Source organism: Schistocerca nitens, chromosome 8 (genome assembly GCF_023898315.1).
Source record: "Schistocerca nitens isolate TAMUIC-IGC-003100 chromosome 8, iqSchNite1.1, whole genome shotgun sequence".
Taxonomy (NCBI): domain Eukaryota; kingdom Metazoa; phylum Arthropoda; class Insecta; order Orthoptera; family Acrididae; genus Schistocerca; species Schistocerca nitens.
The window spans coordinates 212,540,787-212,561,321 of record NC_064621.1 but is presented as its reverse complement, the minus strand read 5'-3'; the positions used below and the strand labels follow the sequence as shown (position 1 = coordinate 212,561,321).

The window sequence follows — 20,535 nt, the reverse complement described above, 5'->3', positions numbered from 1 at the left end:
AGAAATATTGAATTTAATTGATGAAAGGAGAAAATATAAAAATGCAGTAAATGAAGCAGACAAAAAGGAATACAAACGTCTCAAAAATGAAATCGACAGGAAGTGCAAAATGGCTAAGCAGGGATGGCTAGAGGACAAATGTAAGGATGTAGAGGCTTGTCTCACTAGGGGTAAGATAGATACTGCCTACAGGAAAATTAAAGAGACCTTTGGAGAGAAGAGAACCACTTGTATGAATATCAAGAGCTCAGATGGAAACCCAGTTCTAAGCAAAGAAGGGAAGGCAGAAAGGTGGAAGGAGTATATAGAGGGTTTATACAAGGGAGATGTACTCGAGGACAATATTATGGAAATGGAAGAGGATGTAGATGAAGACGAAATGGGAGATAAGATACTGCGTGAAGAGTTTGACAGAGCACTGAAAGACCTGAGTCGAAACAAGGCCCCGGGAGTAGACAACATTCCACTAGAACTACTGATGGCCTCAGGAGAGCCAGTCATGACAAAACTCTACCATCTAGTGAGCACGATGTATGAGACAGGTGAAATACCCTCAGACTTCAAGAAGAATATAATAATTCCAATCCCAAAGAAAGCAGGTGTTGACAGATGTGAAAATTACCGAACTATCAGTTTAATAAGTCACAGCTGCAAAATACTAACGCGAATTCTTTACAGACGAATGGAAAAACTGGTAGAAGCCGACGTCGGGGAAGATCAGTTTGGATTCCGTAGAAATGTTGGAACACGTGAGGCAATACTGACCTTACGACTTATCTTGGAAGAAAGATTAAGAAAAGGCAAACCTACGTTTCTAGCATTTGTAGACTTAGAGAAAGCTTTTGACAATGTTGACTGGAATACTCTCTTTCAAATTCTGAAGGTGGCAGGGGTAAAATACAGGGAGCGAAAGGCTATTTACAATTTGTACAGAAACCAGATGGCAGTTATAAGAGTCGAGGGGCATGAAAGGGAAGCAGTGGTTGGGAAAGGAGTGAGACAGGGTTGTAGCCTCTCCCCGATGTTATTCAATCTGTATATTGAGCAAGCAGTAAAGGAAACAAAAGAAAAATTCGGAGTAGGTATTAAAATTCATGGAGAAGAAGTAAAAACTTTGAGGTTCGCCGATGACATTGTAATTCTGTCAGAGACAGCAAAGGACTTGGAAGAGCAGTTGAACGGAATGGACAATGTCTTGAAAGGAGGATATAAGATGAACATCAACAAAAGCAAAACGAGGATAATGGAATGTAGTCAAATTAAGTCGGGTGATGCTGAGGGAATTAGATTAGGAAATGAGACACTTAAAGTAGTAAAGGAGTTTTGCTATTTAGGGAGTAAAATAACCGATGATGGTCGAAGTAGAGAGGATATAAAATGTAGACTGGCAATGGCAAGGAAAGCGTTTCTCAAGAAGAGAAATTTGTTAACATCGAGTATAGATTTAAGTGTCAGGAAGTCGTTTCTGAAAGTATTTGTATGGAGTGTAGCCATGTATGGAAGTGAGACATGGACGATAACTAGTTTGGACAAGAAGAGAATAGAAGCTTTCGAAATGTGGTGCTACAGAAGAATGCTGAAGATAAGGTGGGTAGATCACGTAACTAATGAGGAGGTATTGAATAGGATTGGGGAGAAGAGAAGTTTGTGGCACAACTTGACTAAAAGAAGGGATCGGTTGGTAGGACATGTTTTGAGGCATCAAGGGATCACAACTTTAGCATTGGAGGGCAGCGTGGAGGGTAAAAATCGTAGAGGGAGACCAAGAGATCAATACACTAAGCAGATTCAGAAGGATGTAGGTTGCAGTAGGTACTGGGAGATGAAGAAGCTTGCACAGGATAGAGTAGCATGGAGAGCTGCATCAAACCAGTCTCAGGACTGAAGACCACAACAACAACAAATGGCATTCCTCCTGCCAGTTGCTCAGGCAGTATGCAGTGACCCTCACACATAGCTTTTTACTACAGCAAGAGGATCCCCCATTTTGTGATGCACATTTCTGTCCACCATATTTTAACGGAGTGCATTTTACATCATGATGCAAGGGCAGAAGCAAATATTGGTGGGGATCTGCCCTCTATTTTAGCTGATGGTGAGACGAGTATGACTAAACTTTTAAAGTTTTGTGATGTGTCTGAACTCTGGCCTAAACTTTTAGGCTGGAGGTTTTAGTGTGTTGTAGAGTGGCTGGCTTCTCCTTTTTATGTTCTCATGCTCAGGCAGCCACATCCATCTGCTGTATTGTTGTAGCTCCTATACCACTTTCTTCTTAGTGTCATTAATGTTTTGCTACTGATGCAATACTTCGTTCCCTGGTTTTGTGTGGGGACACACATAGTTTTCCAACTTTTGTTATCTATGTTTTACGTGCTGTTTTATCTTCCTGTTTTGTGTATTTTACTGATACTCATCTCAATCTGTTTTTGTGCAGGTACTAAAGATCTCGCTGTCATGGGCCCATACCAACATGATCATGTCCATGTCCATGTCCATGTCCACTACAGTAAAATCTGAATGCTTGGTGTTCCATAGCTGTCACATATTTATTAAAAAACATCATCTATGTGCCATGAACTGCACTAAAAATGTTTTATTTGGCAAAAGCAGTTTCAGGTTCATAACCCATCATCAGTGGCATCTGATACAGAGGAACAAACAACTGTATGTGCACTGATTTCTACAAAATAATTGTACATATGTAGCAGTAATATTAGTGTACTTAACATTAAGCACTTCTATAGCAATGACATGCTTGTCAGTTAATTCATCATGGCCTGAAATATATTCTATAGCACTGTACACAGTTTTTCCTTGCCTGTTATGGCTAACCATGATCAATATTAATCTTCATCACGTGCGTTGTGTCATTTGATTGCTACCGTTTATGTCAGACATGATCAAGAATTGTCACTGCCTAAAATTTGACAGTTTACTTACATTACTGCTATATATGTACAGTTATTTTGTAGAAATCTAAACACTTACAGCTGTTCGTTCCTCTTTATCAGATACCACTGATGACAGGTTATAAACCAAAAAACCAAGTTTGGCAAATTAAACATTTTGAGTGCAGCTCATAGTGTATAAAGGATGTCTTTAAACGCACTAAAACTTGTTAAAAATGGTATCACATGGGAATACAATAATTTTCCAAATTGGCCAAGTTTCCAGATTATACAAAACACAATAGGTTACATAAAATTTGACAAGTATCATCCACAAAAGTATAAATTTGTGATCATGCACATACTTGTGTATCTTCACTCCTGCACAGTAGATGTTCACTTACTGTATATTGTACAACAGAAGACTAGACTGTTACATTAAGTGTTAAATATGTCATCTCTGAATTTTTACTCCAAATTTGTTTATTGTTGTATGTACATATATATTCTTCCTGTGTTGATTTGCTTTATGTTTCACTTTTTTCCACCACATTAAGGAGGGAAACCTGTTTGAATTTCTTGCTCGAATTTTTTTTTCTTAACAGTTTTTTGCACAGTTCCGTCTGAAAGAAATGTGTGTGCTGCAAATTGCATATCACCATTTATGCATGCAATAACTTCTTCAGGAGGATCAATCTTTTCAGGGACATATTTTGCTGCTCCTCTTCCTGATCACCTGTGTTGCAAATTTTTTGCTGAAGTGAAAGTGGAGGGAGTAGATAGAAATTCATCACTTAGAATTCAGTCATCTGCATTATATTAAATGTGTTTCATTTTAATTAATTCAGCAATTATTGCTTCATTTTCATGAGTTTTGATGGCCGCAGAACCTCGCGTTCTTGACCTCCAAACCCCACTTTGTTAAAGCACTTAGTAAAAGTTTCAAGCTTTATTTCCGTTACTGCCAAGCCAGTCCAATTTACAGCATCCAAGACAGAAACACACCATGCAAAAGCTAACACAGTTTTGGCTGTAGCACTAAGAATAATAAGAGACTGCATCAATCATCTCCTACAGTGGGATATGAATGTTTAGATAACCCCCAGTCTATGGGTTGTGCGAGGGTGGTTTGACCTGGCTTGACTCTCACCAATTTCACATTTGGTAACTTCACTTATGGGGCAGGTCACATTGCCTACAAAAAGGAGAACTTGGCAGTTTTCCTTTTTCATTTTGGCACTGAAAGAGCCCAGCCATTCTCTCATAAGAACACTCACCATCAATACCTTTTTATTGCTTCAACAAGTGACTGTAAGCTCACTGATGTCAGTGTTTTTGAAACACTGGTTTCTGCCATTTTTCCAGTCACCTGTGGCTTCCCCATTTTATCTAACATGTTTCCACACAGCAGTACAGTCTTTCCTTGCACATTCTTCTACCAGTGCACTTTTCACCTCTAATTGCTAGAGATATTGAAGGCAGTGCACAATAAAAGAGTTCCAATTTTTTTGTTTTGTGTGAAGGCGCAAAACCATCTGAGGTCATACGTGCCCGTGTCATGACCTTACAATACGAGTTAGCGAAACAAGTTTACAGCAAAGTCCAATCGACAGAAAGAAAGAGTTAAAAAGTAGAACTTCCCCTTGGAGAAAGACTCACAAAATACACCATAGACAGCAGAAATCCAACACTGGAACATAAGTGGTTAAAAAATTGGTACTGGGTCAGGAAATTGTGAACCATCAAAGGTTAATGACAATCAGTACAAAGTGGTGAGGGATCACCACAACAAATGGCGATGCCTAGCATGACAGTGCCCAATAGGCAAACTAGCTAAAATGATCTCACAAAAGGGCCGAGAGGAGATCGGCCAAGATATTGGGAGAGGTTTAATTGCCCAGAGCTTGTTCCCATGAACGGAAGACCAGTGGCGATGCCAAAGTGACACCATTTGCAGACGGCACACGGAGATCATCCGAAGGAATAAAAGAGCTAGCAGACTGAGGTAGGACTGCAGTCTTAGCAGCAGCCTCACTTCCCATCAGACCGACGTGACCAGGAGACAGCACACAGCACGCAGACGCTCTGGAGGGCATGAGAATCTGTGCACATGATAAAGTCGATATCGCCGGATGAACTGAGTGGCCTGATAGAGGGCGAAGAGCTCTACTGTAAAAATTGAGTAGTGTTCTGGAACAGTAAAGTCGGTGTAAATGACGAAGCGACATCCAACACCACAGTTGGTCTTAAGATTTATCAGTGTACACAAAGGTGGTACCACGAAATCGTGCACAAAGGTCGAGAAACTTACAGCAACAGACTGAATCTGGAATAGTGTCCTTGGGAAGAAAATGAAGTCCAAGATGAACACGGGCCGCCACGTGAAGCCCAGGCCGTGAAGGGTTCATACCCATCAGGAACATGAAGCAGCAAGCGAAAGAAGGGTGCGCCCCGTACTGGCAGTCAACAGTGTCATCAAAAAAAGGGGCCATAGAATGGGTGGCCGGGCATGGAAGACGAACTGCGAGCATTTCCGCCGAGGACATCACATCGATATAATGTTAGTTCAGCAGATTCTGCATAGAGACTCAATCGGGCGAATGTAAAAGATACCAGGGGCCAAATGTATTCCACGATGGTGGATTGTGTTAAGACAGCATAAGATGGACATGCAACGAATAAACAAAACACCCATAGTCTAGTTTCAAACTGATAAGGGATCAGTATAAATGGCGGAGGATGGTCCAATCTGCTCCCCAGGAAGTACCATTTAGGGCACAGACACTTAGGGACCCAGGTATAGCATGTGGCCAGGTAAGACATGTGGGAGGACCACAAGAGTTTTCTATCAAGCACGAGTCTCAGGAATTTTGTAGTTTCAGTGACCAGAAGAGCAACAGGCCTGGTAAAGATTGTGGAAGGAACCCCTTGCACTGCCAGAAATTCATGCAAACCGTTTTGTCAATGGAAAAACGAACACCACTGTTGACGCTCCACAAGTAAAGATGATTGAGACATCAAGTAGACAAGTCTGGACAATTGCAATAGATCTCAAAGTTGTCAACAAAAAGGGAGCCAGAGATGCCTAGCTGGAAACACTCCATAGTAGTGTTAATGTCTTTAACAAAGAAGACGACACTCAAGACAGAGCCTAGAGGCACCCTGTTCTCCTGGATGAAGGTGTCTGACAAAACCAAGCATCAAACACAGCTACAGTCTGGTATTTCCACAGAGAACTTTCTACGACATGTGTTAACAAAGTGACGAGATGGTCAACTGTGGAATGGCACTCACTAAATCCAAATCGTCCAGTGGTTAGTAGATGGCGAGACTATCAATATACCAGCTGGCCATGAATCTCACTGTCCATCATCTTGCAAACAGCTGGTGAGAGAAATGGGGCAGTAGCTGTGAGGAAGGTGTTTGTCCTTAACCTGACTTAGGTACGAGGGTGGTTAGAACAGTTCTCAGAACACAATAGAAAAATAGTATTTACATCATTGAATCTAATCTACAAGGAGACTACATTGTCTCCTTGTAGATTAATGCTATTGGTCCAATGATGTTCCAGTGCCTTGATACCATGTTGAAAATCATTTTCCTCCAGGCCTGCAAAATAGGTGTCAACTCCAGCTATCAATTCTTTGTTTGAAGTGAATCTTCATCCACAAAGAAAAATTTTTAGTTTTGGGAAGAGATGGAAGTCTGAGTCATATTAGGTGAATAACGCAGGTGTGGCAACAATTCATACCTTAGTTTGTGTAATTTTGCCATGACGACAGCATGTGTGTGGATGCGCAGTGTTTTGATGGAAAAGTACTTTCTTCCTTGCTAAACGTGCCCTTTTTTTCCTTACCTTCTGTTGCAATTTATCCAGGTGGTTAGCATAGTATTCCCCAGTAATTGTTTGCCCAGTGGGTAGATAATCTACAAACAGAATCCCCTTCGCAACCCAGAACACTGATGCCATGTCCTTTCCCACTGAAGGAAACTTCTTTGCTTTCTTTGGTGGCAGAGAATCAGCATGTTTCCACTGCTTTGCTTTGTGTCTAGGGTATAGTAGTGAACCCAAGTATCACCTGTGGTCACAAACAAGCACAAAAAAAATCTTGTTCATTTCTCCTAAACCGGCCCAAAGATTGTTCCGATATGCCCATTCTCGTGTGTTTTTGATCCAATGTAAGGCACCCATCTTGCAGATAACTTTCCCATGTCAATTCTTTGGTTAAAATGTGATCTACCCTTTCAGATGACATCTGGCAAACATCAGTTCCACACACTTTCAGTTGGTGATCCTCAATGACCATTTTGCACACTTTTGCAATGATTTCTGGAGGAGTGACATCTTTGCCGACCACTGCGCGGATCATCATCCAAGCTCTCCCAACCAAATTTAAATTCATTTGTCCACTTGGCAAGAGCTGAATAGGAAAGAGCAGAGTCCCCAGTGTATTCTGGAAATCAGCATGAATGTCCTTTGCTTTCATACCTTTATGAAGTACTTAATCACTGCTCGAATCTCGATTTTTCCATCTCCACAAATCACTATGCAGGAACAAGAGAGCCACATCACCGCCACAGCTCTCTTCGTAGTGCACTGACGTGGCACATGTTTACAGGCAACTGTCCAACAAATACCACGCGAACAATTCATTGCGATAGCGCTGACCTCTCATGGTGATTCCGAGAACATTTCAAACCACCCTCGTATGTTTATGATAGTGGCTTCGTGCCAGCATCTTGGGAAACATGCCATCTACTGAAATGTGATTGTGCATATGAAGGAGAAAGAACTTTCCCACAATAGACATGTGCTGTAACATCTGAATGTTATTCATCCAGCCATCTTGGAAGATCAGGATGAGGTGAGAGCATGGTCAAGCTCCCTCGCAGCAAAGGCAGCATTGTAGCATTCATGATTCTGAGAGGAAAAAGATACCATCCAGGCCTCCACTTGTCTCCAACAGAGGAAGGCAGGCTTGTAGTTGAATGGGCTCCAAAACCACCACAAAATAGTGGCCCAAGGTGTTTGAGATAGCAATGGGGTCCACAATGACATCTGCTACAATCAGGTCAGAAATCGGGGAAACAACCTTTGTCTCGGGGCCGACAGAGGTTGTCCCCACATGACAAAGGGAGTGCAACTGTTTAAAGAAGTAGTACAGGAAATCCAGATAGTTTTATACTATCTGAAAGAATGCAACAACACTGCACACACAACTGTTTATAACAGACAGTTCACCATTGTAGGATGATGGTTAAAAATGCGGATAGTACGTCTCCGCACACTAATCTTACCACAGCATGCCTCAGTTCACCAGGTGACCAGGATGCAGCTCAGTAAAGTAGTAGTTTGAGATACTGAACATTCTACGGCAGGTAGGGGTTAAGCCTCCAGTTGGCCTTTAAATGCTGCTAGTTGGGTTTACAGGCAGGTGGTGGTGGTGGGGGGGGGGGGGGGGGGTGTAGCAGTCAGCAAACTGACAATGCATGGGAAATGATCACTCAAGTGAATGTCCGAGGGAACAGACCACTCTGACGACAAGCAGGGATGCCCAAATCGGACTAGGTGTGCGTGGACTCAAAGGAACGTGGGTGCTCCAGTGTTAAGACAAATGAGGTAGGGTTGATTGAGGTCAGCCAAGAGGGAATCTCCAACAGGTTCTCGAAGAGAACCAAAGGAGATATTTGCACAATAAAAATTAAGTAAATACATAAATAATTAAGGCAAGGGAGGTTACCAACTGACCAGCACTACTTCCCACAAGATCTAATGCCATCCCAAGGCAGGAAGAGGTGTGTGGGCTGCTGCAATTAAAGAAGCAGCCACAATTCTCCCTTGTTTTATCTACTGCCACAAACTTTCCAATGGAGAACCATAACAAAGAATGGGGAAGAGTGAACAAACTAAGGGCAATCACCTTGGCAGCTGCCAAGTGTTGACTTCCAAGACTCACTGCTACACAGCACAGAGGCTGTAGGATTCTGTTCCAAGAAATCTATAGAGCCATTGGCATTTTCCTTGTGTCTGCCTGTGGACTCCGAAGAGGATCTCCAAATCAGGGAAGACGACCGACTGCCTTTGTTCATTTTCATAGAGCCTTTACAGTTGGCAGATGAACACTAAGATGTTTGTTGGCTGGAGGGATGTAAAGCCTGTACTCATGGGAGTGTTGCACGTGATTTCGCTGCACGGGGTGAAAATTAGGTGGCTTTCTGTGCAACTGTAGAAGACATGGATGCTACCACAATATTGGGTGACTTCCCAACTGCAGTACTGAATCTGAGGTCTCAAGTTTGCATAGCCATGGCCTTCGTAGAACAAGGTATAGCCAGAATGATACTTTAAGTGCCAGATGGTAAAATGCACAGCCTTCAACTACCCAAAAACTTGCTAGCAAAAGGGTAAGGAACTTTTTCCTTCACCCAATCACAGATACAAATGATGAGTTGGCACCGCCATCATTACAACTTATGCAGTGGGAAGGAGGATGCAGGCAATTGCTGTCATGAGCATCTCTAACAACAACACAACACATTTGGCCATGTTTTGACAGGCCAAGTGAGTGGTTATAATATTGGCACTGGTAGCAACACATCAGGTTTGGAATGTATGGTTGGATCCTGCTGACTTCATAGCCTGACAATCTTCGATGTAAGTACTAGTCGATCAAATGTGAGGAAAGAGTGTCTGTACGCACTAAGTTTTCATCAACTTTGTATTACCCAGAGGACTGCAGAGATGGCATGATCAGAGAGATAATTTTCTACTGAGTGCTTACAAATAAGCGATTTTACACCAGGTGTAAGTCGAGCCTCGTTTGATTTACAAACACACACACACACACACACACACACACACACACACACACACACACACACACAGTGTTGAAAGTAAAATCACAGAGTTGTGAATGTACATACATGTAATACATTAGTACTGTGCAAGCTCCTTACCCCCCCCTCCCCCCCCATTACACAATGAATACAATTTGTGTTCAATTTCTGTATTAGGCTTGTTTCACTTTAAAATAACCAGCATACAAAAGTTTACTAAATGCATTGCTATTGAAATACTCGCATAGTTTGGACTGATTTCTTAATTTTACAGTTCCACATTTATCAAGTTATACTTTATTTCAACATGTGGAACTGAAATTTTCAGAAGATTAAAACAAATCTTCAATAACTTCCACCACCGTTTGATGTTTTCATGAACACATTGCCTTTAAACACTTGCTGCTCGTACTGTATCCTGACAATGTTCTGTCTTTTATTCAGCACAAATGTTATTCTCGAATTTTCATTGTCCAAAGTTCTTTTTTGTGTGGGGAGAGCATTAAAATCATGAAGAATTCATTCAACATAAGATTTATTATAATTTAACTACATATCAGTCTTAACATAAGCATTTGCCTTTAACTAGAAATCAGTCTTAAACACAAGCAGCTATGCTGCACAAAAATCAAAAATTATTTGATAACGAATATTAAGCAAGTACAGAAACTTTAACACCGAATAATTTTATGTCATGTATTGACACAAATTATTGCTCCATATTTTCCTGTTTCTCATTATCTCCAGCTTCCTTGGGAGGTGCACTCTGTGCAGCAGCTGGTTGATTTGTGTGTACAATGGGAACAATACGCTCCTTTGACTCTGAAGGTGGCAATGCCTGAAAGAATTTTAAGATATTAGTAGAATATTGTCACCTTTTCAATTCTTACTTTATGAAAATTTTAGAATACTTTACCCACACCTACCTTCTTTGGTGCCGTTATTGTAAGCACACCATCAGATGACAGTTTTGAAACCACTTGTTCAAGCTCTGCATCATCTGGTAACTTATAACGCCGGGTAAACTGACGAGAAATATAACCATGTTCATCCTTTCGCTCGTCATGTTTTCCCTCAACAACAATGAAGTCATCCATCATCTTAACAGATATCTCGTCAGGTTTGAATTGCTGTACATCAAGACTGACCTAAAAAATTTTTTAAAAATTAAGTTTCCCATTTTAAACATGATGCTATCATGACATTTATTTTAAGGCAATAACATTTCCTAACAAATTTTTATTGTCTTGTTAAACATTATTTTACCTCAGTGGTACACGTTCTTACCCAATTATGAACTTTATCTTGCTTCACATCATTTCCAGAAATGATTCTTAGGATTCTCTTACCTTAAAAAACCAGCAGCAAAATTCAAAGGATTGCGAAAAAATAAGAGGCAATCAATTTGCTGTAGGCTGTGTACGATGCACACAAACCCTTAATGCTCCAATTTAACCATTTCTACCTGTCACAATCTTACGTGTGTGCTGTGTGGAGTGCTGCTGCAAATCAAATCAAGGAAGGGGAATAACTCTAAAGCTGATGAAGCCTGTTCCACGACGTGGATATGGATCAACCATCAACTACAGGTTAGTAGTGTTACTGTTATTTGCTTACCGATCAGATTTCTTTCCTTGCTGTTACATCTTAGAAGCTTACAACAGAAAATAATTAACGATAGTATTTGATAGCCTCTTTTGGGGGAGGGGGTGGCAGCAAAAGCAGCAGCAGCTGCTGCAATTCATATTGCTTAACATTTTGAATTTTTCCTTCAAAATTTGTTCAACAAATTAATCACCAACAACAATTACACTACTTGGGTAATGTTCACGTAGTAGTCCAGGTGAGTTCAGTTAATTTCTTTGTGATACCTGGATTTTGTAACTGTTTTACTTCACTGTCTTCCTACAGCTTGGGAGCCTGGCTATTATTATGTAGTATTTATCCCAGGGCACCAATAATGACCACATCAATTTTAACCTACTGACAACACTCAGATCAAGTGGTTTTAGATAGCCCCTCACAGGGGACAATCAACCATCTGACCAGATTTCCAGGTCATGATGTAGCCTGGGAATTGTGTTACAAAATACTGCTATGTGCTGTGTGTGCATGTGCAGCATGGCACCATCCTGTTGGAACCATACACCTCATACACCCATTTCATTGATATGTGGACTTATCTGTCAGGAGGCACTGGAACTGCTTGTTCAGTTAAAATTATTCCTTCAGTTAAATTATTCTAGCTCCTAATACGTAGTTTACCTCAAACTGTTACCTGCTGTTAATGTAGGGTCAATGGAAGTGGTCTCCGAGGGGGAAAGGAGGAAAGGAGGGGGGGGGGGGGGGGGCAGGCAGGGGGTGTAATCAGGGCTCGAATTGTGTATATTCTGCCAATTTTCAAATAAGTGAGCCTCATCACTTAAGGAAAATAAGTCACCAGGCATGAAAACAAGGACTGTACATGTACTTTCTCAACCAACAAAATTGCATTAAGTTCCTGCACCAGTCAATTTGCAGGTATTTTAGTTCATGAAGGTCTCACTCACAGGATGAGTACACAATCAACAGCAGCTGCAAATTTCAAAGCAGAATAGTGAGTGGATTATAAAACAGAAAGCCCACAGTTTTCTTCACATCACCAGTTTACCTGAAGTTTTTTTGAACACTACTGCTGGCTAGGAACAAACATAGGGCACAATATTAAAACAGATACAGAATGCACACTGCATGGTGACAATTGAGCGACCGTTCACGTATATTCCACTTCTGCCCAATTCATGTTGCCAACTAAGTTGAGCTATAACTATGCCCCACCTTCAAATTCGCCTACCTCCACTCTCTTCTGAGCAAATTTTGCTTCCTGGTGCCAATTTCAAATAAATCAGTCTCTCTGTACCATTCTGTCCATACACATTAAGGAATTTTGTCACAAGGAATTCCAGAGAATTCTGCCAATTTTCTAGCCATAAGTTTGTCCTTAGCACCAGCTTTGCAGTTTGGCAATATTCTTTAAAACTTCTTAATGCTGTTTCTGTAATTTTATTATTTCACCCTACCCTAAGACTTAGAAGCATTTTAAGTACTGTACCTTCATATTAATGTGCTTTATGTCATTAAATTCCCTCTAACCACTAAAGTATTAGTGCCAAGGAGTGTTTAACAATAAGCAACAAGGGCTACATGTTAAACAATCTTATTTACACTGATATGCTTCGACAAAAACTGACTCACCTCCTAAAAGAAGTGGAAATGTTTTCTAGAAATGCAACTTATTTGGTGTGAATAAATAACAGAGAATGAAGTAACTAACAAGAAGATATCCCAGCAATACAGTCTACTTTTTGAAGCTATTTATACAGTGATGTAGGCTCTAGTGGGCCCTCATTTGCAATTAACTGAGGAAAGAAAACTTCGAATTTGTGTGTGACACTCAGTAGCATTAAAGTTATGTCCAGTCTGGTTGCATGATGGAATGGGTAGGATAACTTCACATGCACAAGGTTGTCAGTGCCAAATCAAGTTAGGTGTACAATTTTTTTAAATTGTTATTGAAATCACTTCAATAGTAATTTTTATTGAACTCTTTGCTCAAGTGCAATTTTAAGTATTTATTTCAATTTAATTTCTTTTGTTTTAACGCCCTGTGTTCTGTCTACATAGTTACATTCATTATATCTATTTCTCATTTTTCTTGAATTTAGTTTTACTTATGAAAGTTATTTTGTTCATAGTGCAACAGTTATTTAGGTTATGTTATGCGTGTATTACAATTACCACGCAAAAAATTGCACAAACACAGTTCCTTTTTTTAACTGAGACTGGAATCCTCAACCAATTCAGTATTATAGATAAATGTATTTATATTCATTTTCACAAAAATTCCAATTTTTTAAAAAAAGAGAGAGAGAGAGAGAGAGAGAGAGAGAGAGAGAGAGAGAGAAAAAAGTGAAACAAATTAAAAAGTTCACAGTGATTAAAATTATGTGACAAGGGAATAGAAATAAATTACAATTAAACTAATTAATAGAATAAAAGTGAAGTAATTTTGATAACTATTCTAAATAGTTAAGCACCTGACAAGGGTTGAACTGACAAGTTCATACACAGGAAGCTGTGCATGAACACACTGGGCTCTCTGAGCACTATGTGACTTAACATCTGAGGTCATCAGTCCCCTAGAACTTAGAACTACTTAAACCTAACTAACCTAAGGACATCACACACATCCATGCCCAAGGCAGGATTCGAACCTGCAACTGTAGCAGCAGTGCGGTTCCAGACTGAAGTGCTTAGAACCTCTCTGCCACAGCAGCTGGCCAACCACACTAGGTAATGGAAGGATTTTGTGCGTGTTTAAATGCCGCAAAATTCTGACTTTTTTGTCAATTACTTGCAAACGAGGGCCACCCCGGGTGAATGGCTGCAGTCTGCCACCCTTTGGACTTTTACGTCACTGTGTAGATAGTTTGGCAAAGTCTTATTACACCACTGGGGACCTGTCCTTGTAAGGGCAAGATAGCCAAGCTACTTGGTTCAATACAACTAACAAATGTAAGTACAGCTATGAACGAGCATGACACCTACAATTATCTCAGCCTCCAAGGAAGAAGGCTGTTTCACAAAACCATAAAATATGCAATTAAACTGGCAGAATCTCCTCAATTCTGAAACAAAGTAAATGGAGAAGACAGCATTAACCCAATTTCAATTCTAGTGTTAATACTTTTGGCCTCATTGCCTGGATAAGGAAAGGCCTGACAGAAACACAGTAGAATATATAAGAAAGGCACACAAATTATGGTAACAATAAGACAGTTTTTGAAAGACTACTTTATGTGAGGATGGAAGCAGGAATCCAACATATTGGAACAGCTGCAGGAAAAGTTACTTTGCAATCTAAAGTATTATTTCGCCAAGTCACTCATCAATCCATACATCTTTGCTGCAATTTTCTGTGAACATTTGCACATGCTCTGCATGAGCACAGGTGAAGTTTCACTATCATTACTTCAAGGGATATAGTCATTTGACCCCATAGTGCAACTATCAGTTGCACTTGTGGGTTTTTGTCAACTTTCAGACAATACCGCCAGTAATCTTTCCTCAGAAGAAAAACTGGGCCATTTTCTTTAGTTTGTGCTCTCAAACAAAATTATGAGTTATTTGCATTTGGAAAAAAAAAAACTTTAAAAATTTGAAATTTAGCTTTTTATTGACTCCAGAAGTAAATGAGGGATACACCTGAAACCCTGGCATTTAAGAACTTGCCAATACAAGGTCTTCAAATATGAAATTTCATTCTACCACTTTCGAATAGTTTGGAAATTTAAGGCAAAGTTAATTTTTCTAAAAATGCTTTGTTTTTCAACACAAGCATACAAGGTAAGAAACTGTTTGTGCATTGTGAATAGGCCATTACTCCAGTAGTACTCTAAATTAGAGATCTTCTGATATGTCTTACAGTTATTTAGTACTCCCTGGAATGGCAATCTAAGGCCTTCATGCCTAGAAAGTGAGACAATCTTAATTAAAAAAAACTTTAGTGTGTTTTCAAGACTTATTACAGTGTTTATGCTATACCTACAGAATCAAACTGGTTATGAACTTCATATTTTAACCAATTAGGAAGGCAGTTATCATGGTACAAATTGTTGTAACATCTGTTGCATACAATGTATAAATAGCCTGGAGGTTTTATACCAGACTGCTACATTGAGTACATTTTGTAGAAGTTCACAGCAGTCTTACCAACTTTTTTGAATTATGGAAAGTTATTAATATATATTGTGTAATGCTACTGAAGTGCTAGTTCAATTCTGGTTTAAGGTATAGCATACTCTGTTTGCTATTTATGTGGAACAGAGCACACATGAAAATTTTATGTGTGTTGATATGATCATCAATCGTGGCTTTGTTTCTGCTGGTTCCTTTTAAAGTGAGAATGCCAGCATCACTATTGGAGGGACACCTAACACTTGGGTGACAGCAGTCACAGGTTAATTTTTTTTTTTTTTTACTACAGGTTCCAATACCTGACGAGGTTTTCTTCCACAAAAATCCCATCTTTGTAACTGTCAGAGGCCAAAGTGAGAAGAGGTCTCTTAAAATCCTAACCTTATGTTTACATTAAGCTACTTTAATTTCTTCTTTTACAGGTGTCATTAAATTGTTGTAATAGAATGTCATGAGGGAAACTATACTGCTGGCCAGATTTCACTGACATACCGAGCCCTGGGGCACCCCATAATTAACTTTTTAATATTCAAAATGGTACACATTTCCATCCTGAGCAATATGTACTCTTGTTTCCTTTCAGTTAACTATGACTAACTACTTGTAGGAAATACCACGGACACCATAATTATACAGTTTTAACAGCAATAGGTTAGGATTTATAAGATCGAATGCTTTGGAAAGCAGAACTAAATTTTATATTCTAAGATCTTGTAATGGTCTTGCGTAAGACCTGATCAACTACAATTTATTGATACTAGCTAAGTGGTCAAACTTTTTCTTATGTGGGACATTCGTGACTCCAGTTTTACTGAAAACTGAATACTAGCCAAACTTCCTTTAGGAAACTTGCATTTCATGGGCAATGTCTCTAATGGCATTTCATTTTCATTTCATTTCATTTTATTATCTTCCTGTATATCATTTACATGATGTAGGAATTGTCACAACAAAGTTATCATACTAGTACAAGTATTACAGACATAATAATGGAACATCACTTTCAAGGCATTTTTTAAAAGTACAAATTTAGACATATAAATTAAAATTTTTGGCAATAAATTTACACACAATCAAAGTACTCATCTACATCATAGAAAGTTTTGCTTAAAAGGTAATTTTTAAGCTCAGTCTTAAATTTTACTTTATCTGTTATTGCCTTCACGTACACTGGCAGAGCATTGTAGAGTTTTATTCCAAAATAACTTACATGCTTTTGGGTTTGTGTTGTCCTTACCCTTTCTACATACAAATTCTTACGAGTTCTAGTATTATAATTATGGCAGTCCTCATTTGTACGTAGATTTTTCATATGTGCTCTTGTACACAGAATGCTTTTAAAAATATACAGTGATGGTATTGTGAGTGTGGTCAGCAACACCCTACTCTCTGGGGAGCCTAGCATCAAGTTTTTAAGCATGATAAAATATCCTGAGAATCAAAACCTAAAAAATTTGAAAGAACACTACTGCAGTTTAATATAAAAAAATGTACTGACAAAAAATTGATCAGACTCAGACCATTATTGATGTTAACAACAATTTAAGTAGTGAATGTGAAGCAAAAGTTCTGGATAAATAGCAATCCAACTATCATGGTTTAATGTTTTTGCATACAAAAAAGCAAAGTGAGGTGTCAGGAGTCTAAGTTAAAAAACAACGTTTTTAAAATAATTCTGAAGAAAATTTGAAAATGTGCAGCACATGTGAGAAGTAAAATGCATTTGCCAACACTAAAGCACGATTTTCATAGTCTCCAAAATGGCCTGTCAGAAGCAAGTTTACAGTAAGCAATAGATCCTCAAGAAAATAATTAGATATTATTTAACTCAGAACTCCAGTGAACTAACAGAGCATGGAGAAAGAAACAGCAGAAGTGCAGGCAATCAAGAGAAGTAAAACCCAGTTTGATAGAGCCACAGCAAATTCTAATCATGAAATTAAAAATGGACTAGGACAATAAATACAGATTCAGCCAGAAGATTTTAAACAACAGGTTTTAACAACAGATTTTAAAGTCAATGAGAACTCTGAACAATAGTGAAAGTTAACAAAAATATAATGAACAATTTTAGATATTGTTCAAAATTAATTTAAAAAAATCTGGGGTTAAACATCTTAGGAGCAAACATCCCACTCAATGTTCCTGGAACAAATAAAGAACTTAACATAATTCAGAAATTAGAATTCACGAAATCAGGAGCTGAAATGTCGATCTTCTCTAATAAAGCATGTGACTAAAGAAATAATTGAATCTCTTTTGGATGGATGGAGAGAAATAATCCAAATAACTAGAGACTAGTATCTAGCTGGTTTATATTAGAAGTGTTTGTGTGTAGTAAGTTTAGCACATTCTTACAGAATTTTAAACTTACAGTACAACATGGTTTCCAGAAAGGGAATCTACTCAAACTAGTATATCAAGCCAAAGAGTGTTATAGACGCATTAGACAAAAACTACCTGCTATGTTTCTGCACGATCTTGTCTGATGCCTTTTGACAATCAGCCATACAGCACTGAGAAATGTGAAATATGGCATACAGTAACATACAATGCAATAGATAAATGCCCTAAAGTAGTATGTGATAACATAACCTGGACATAGGTCTGTAATAGGTGATTTTAAGGAACACCACAACGATCTGTACATGTCAAATATCTATTACACTTATTTGTAAACAATATTAAATTCAGTGAGAACTATGAACTGCTGTATGCTGACAACACCACAGTGAATGAGAAACATTGGTCATGAGAAGAGTCGAGTTCACATATATGCATAGACTAAACAAGATGGGAAGAAGCTACTTCTACAAAATTTTGGGGGATTATAGTTGACTAGCTTCAATGGGAATATTGAGACAATGCTTGTTGCAAATTACACAGTACTTATGAAACAGCTTGCACACTGTGCTAACAAGACCACGTTCAATTTGAACGATACTTTGATGAAGCCATTAGGACCATCTACAAACAAAATGTTTCATGAAAAACTGCCTTCAATGACCTAAAAAAAATTGATTTCTGTACATTTAGATATGGAAAGAAAAAAAAATAAAGCCTATGCCCATTCATAATCCAAGAAATAACAGCCAGCTGGGAAGATAAGTCAGCCAGAGCTGCTGGAAATTCTCAATGGTCAGGTCTACTCTTTGTGAAGAATCTTTCCTAGTGCCTGAGGAACTACGATTGGAAGGACTGAACTTAAGGATAACTTCTTGTCGCCGTCTTCAGTTTAGAGACCGGTTTGATGCAGTTGTATGTATTGTAATCATACTGAAAATATTCAATTTATGTAAATAACTTACATTTTACACTTAATATGTAGGCTAAATATTTTAAGGTATTGCAATAAGTTGAACTATCATATATTAGGAGTGCACACTATAAACAGTCAAATGAGAAAACATGTGGGCTGCGAGATTCGTTGTGGACGCCTTTTTAGCCTTCACTGGTTCTTTGTGAAGGCGTCTTTACCACTATTAATAGATGCACAGCCTTACCCGCTTGCTTGGCGAAGTTACTGGAATTTCTTTTGCGAGGGACGCGGCGCGGGGGGGGGGGGGGGGGGGGGTTTGCATTTTTTTGTTATGCTGTTAGAAGTACCCTTACCCTCAGATACGGTGTTCATTCTCCGAAAAATTTCCTTTAACTTACGAGAGTTTAAAATTACACACCTTGAACTGGTAAACCCCGCCGCCGCCAAAGTAATTTCATTAAATCGTAGCTTTGCATTCATCATAATACTAAAAGGACGGGGGGGGGGAATAGGGGGCACAAGGGGAAAAGGGAGGAGAAGGGTCTAGAAATTTTAGCGTCTAGGACGTTCCTCACCCCCACAGCCCCTTTTTGAAGCATAAAACGGACCACTTTACAACGTAAATAATTTTAACACTTACCTCAAACCCTTCCTTCTTGTTTTTGATGTTGGAAGTACCACTTCGGCTAGTAGGCTGATGGCGCCAAGGTCTATAATAGCCAGATAGCAATGGTACAGAAGTAATACGAGGAGCTATGAGATCGTCCGCAAGCATTCCCAGTCCGAAATTCTGATCGAATAGGGAAGCTGGCTGGTTTAGCTCGTCAAGGAGTCTGACAACCAAAGGTAAAGTCGCCATCTATATCGGAATACCAAAAACATCAATACTTTAAATTGTTTCACAATTTTGTAACAAATACAAGACAGAACAACTTGCAACTACACTCCAAAAATTGATAGTATACACACGTTTCCTCTTACCTTTTCTGTTTGTAGCAACGACAACTGCTTTGAATGAAAAGGCAACAAATTAACCAGCGTAACTTGACAACAACAGTAGCGAGAGGTATACGACACAATCTCAGGTGACACTGGCGTTTATATAGGCGAACTTCCCGCGTCGAGAACTTTCGTGACTCTCCTGGCTCTAATCGATAATCAACATGTAGCGAATGTTTCTAGCACAGAATTTCAAACCAATGTATACAGAGTATTGTAACAAATGCAAGACTGTGTTCGTAATTTCATATAACAGAGAACCAAAAATTGTTTGTTATTTCTGATTTTTTTTTTCAAAATTAATTACACGATTAGTACATACCTTCTGCTGCGAAACTACTTTGACTGATACTAAATAATAATCAATTGCTATTAATTTTATAAATACATATAAAATACAATGGCAAAATAAAAATGATTGTACGACACGAAAATTAATGTGTGTATTTGCGACTTGATTGCTGGAAAATGTATGTAATTTTTCTAAAGGTGGGCTATTAAAAGTTGGAAAGCAGATCGCGCAAGATAAAAACCATACAACTTATTGTTCCTATAGATCACAAACTCTTAGAAAATGAAAAAAAGTACTAAGTTAAAATGTCTGCAAAGAGATAAATCGAATAACAGCCCCAGTAAACTCAAATGACAATTACAATATATAAAGTAACGAAATACCGTAGAGAGAGAGATTTTCGACCGTGCTTCTTAACAACTGAGATACATTCGTACGGTATTGAGAGTAGGCTTACTATTGGCGTATAAACTATTTTACGCAAATGCGTGTGTAAATATTTAAAAATAAGAAGTAAGCAGAAG

At 38.9% G+C, this 20,535-nt stretch overlaps 1 protein-coding gene across 1 annotated transcript; it reads right to left on the bottom strand.

Moving 5' to 3' along the window:
- Positions 1–10,245: 10,245 nt before the first annotated feature.
- On the bottom strand, positions 10,246–19,858 carry LOC126198797 (protein lethal(2)essential for life-like). The gene is made up of 4 exons (XM_049935366.1): positions 19,702–19,858; positions 19,361–19,579; positions 10,652–10,873; positions 10,246–10,563 (listed from the first exon to the last, which is right to left on the bottom strand). Exons 2-4 carry the CDS (start codon positions 19,577–19,579, stop codon positions 10,435–10,437), a joined length of 570 nt encoding a protein of 189 aa, XP_049791323.1. The 5' UTR covers positions 19,702–19,858; the 3' UTR covers positions 10,246–10,434.
- Positions 19,859–20,535: the final 677 nt, after the last annotated feature.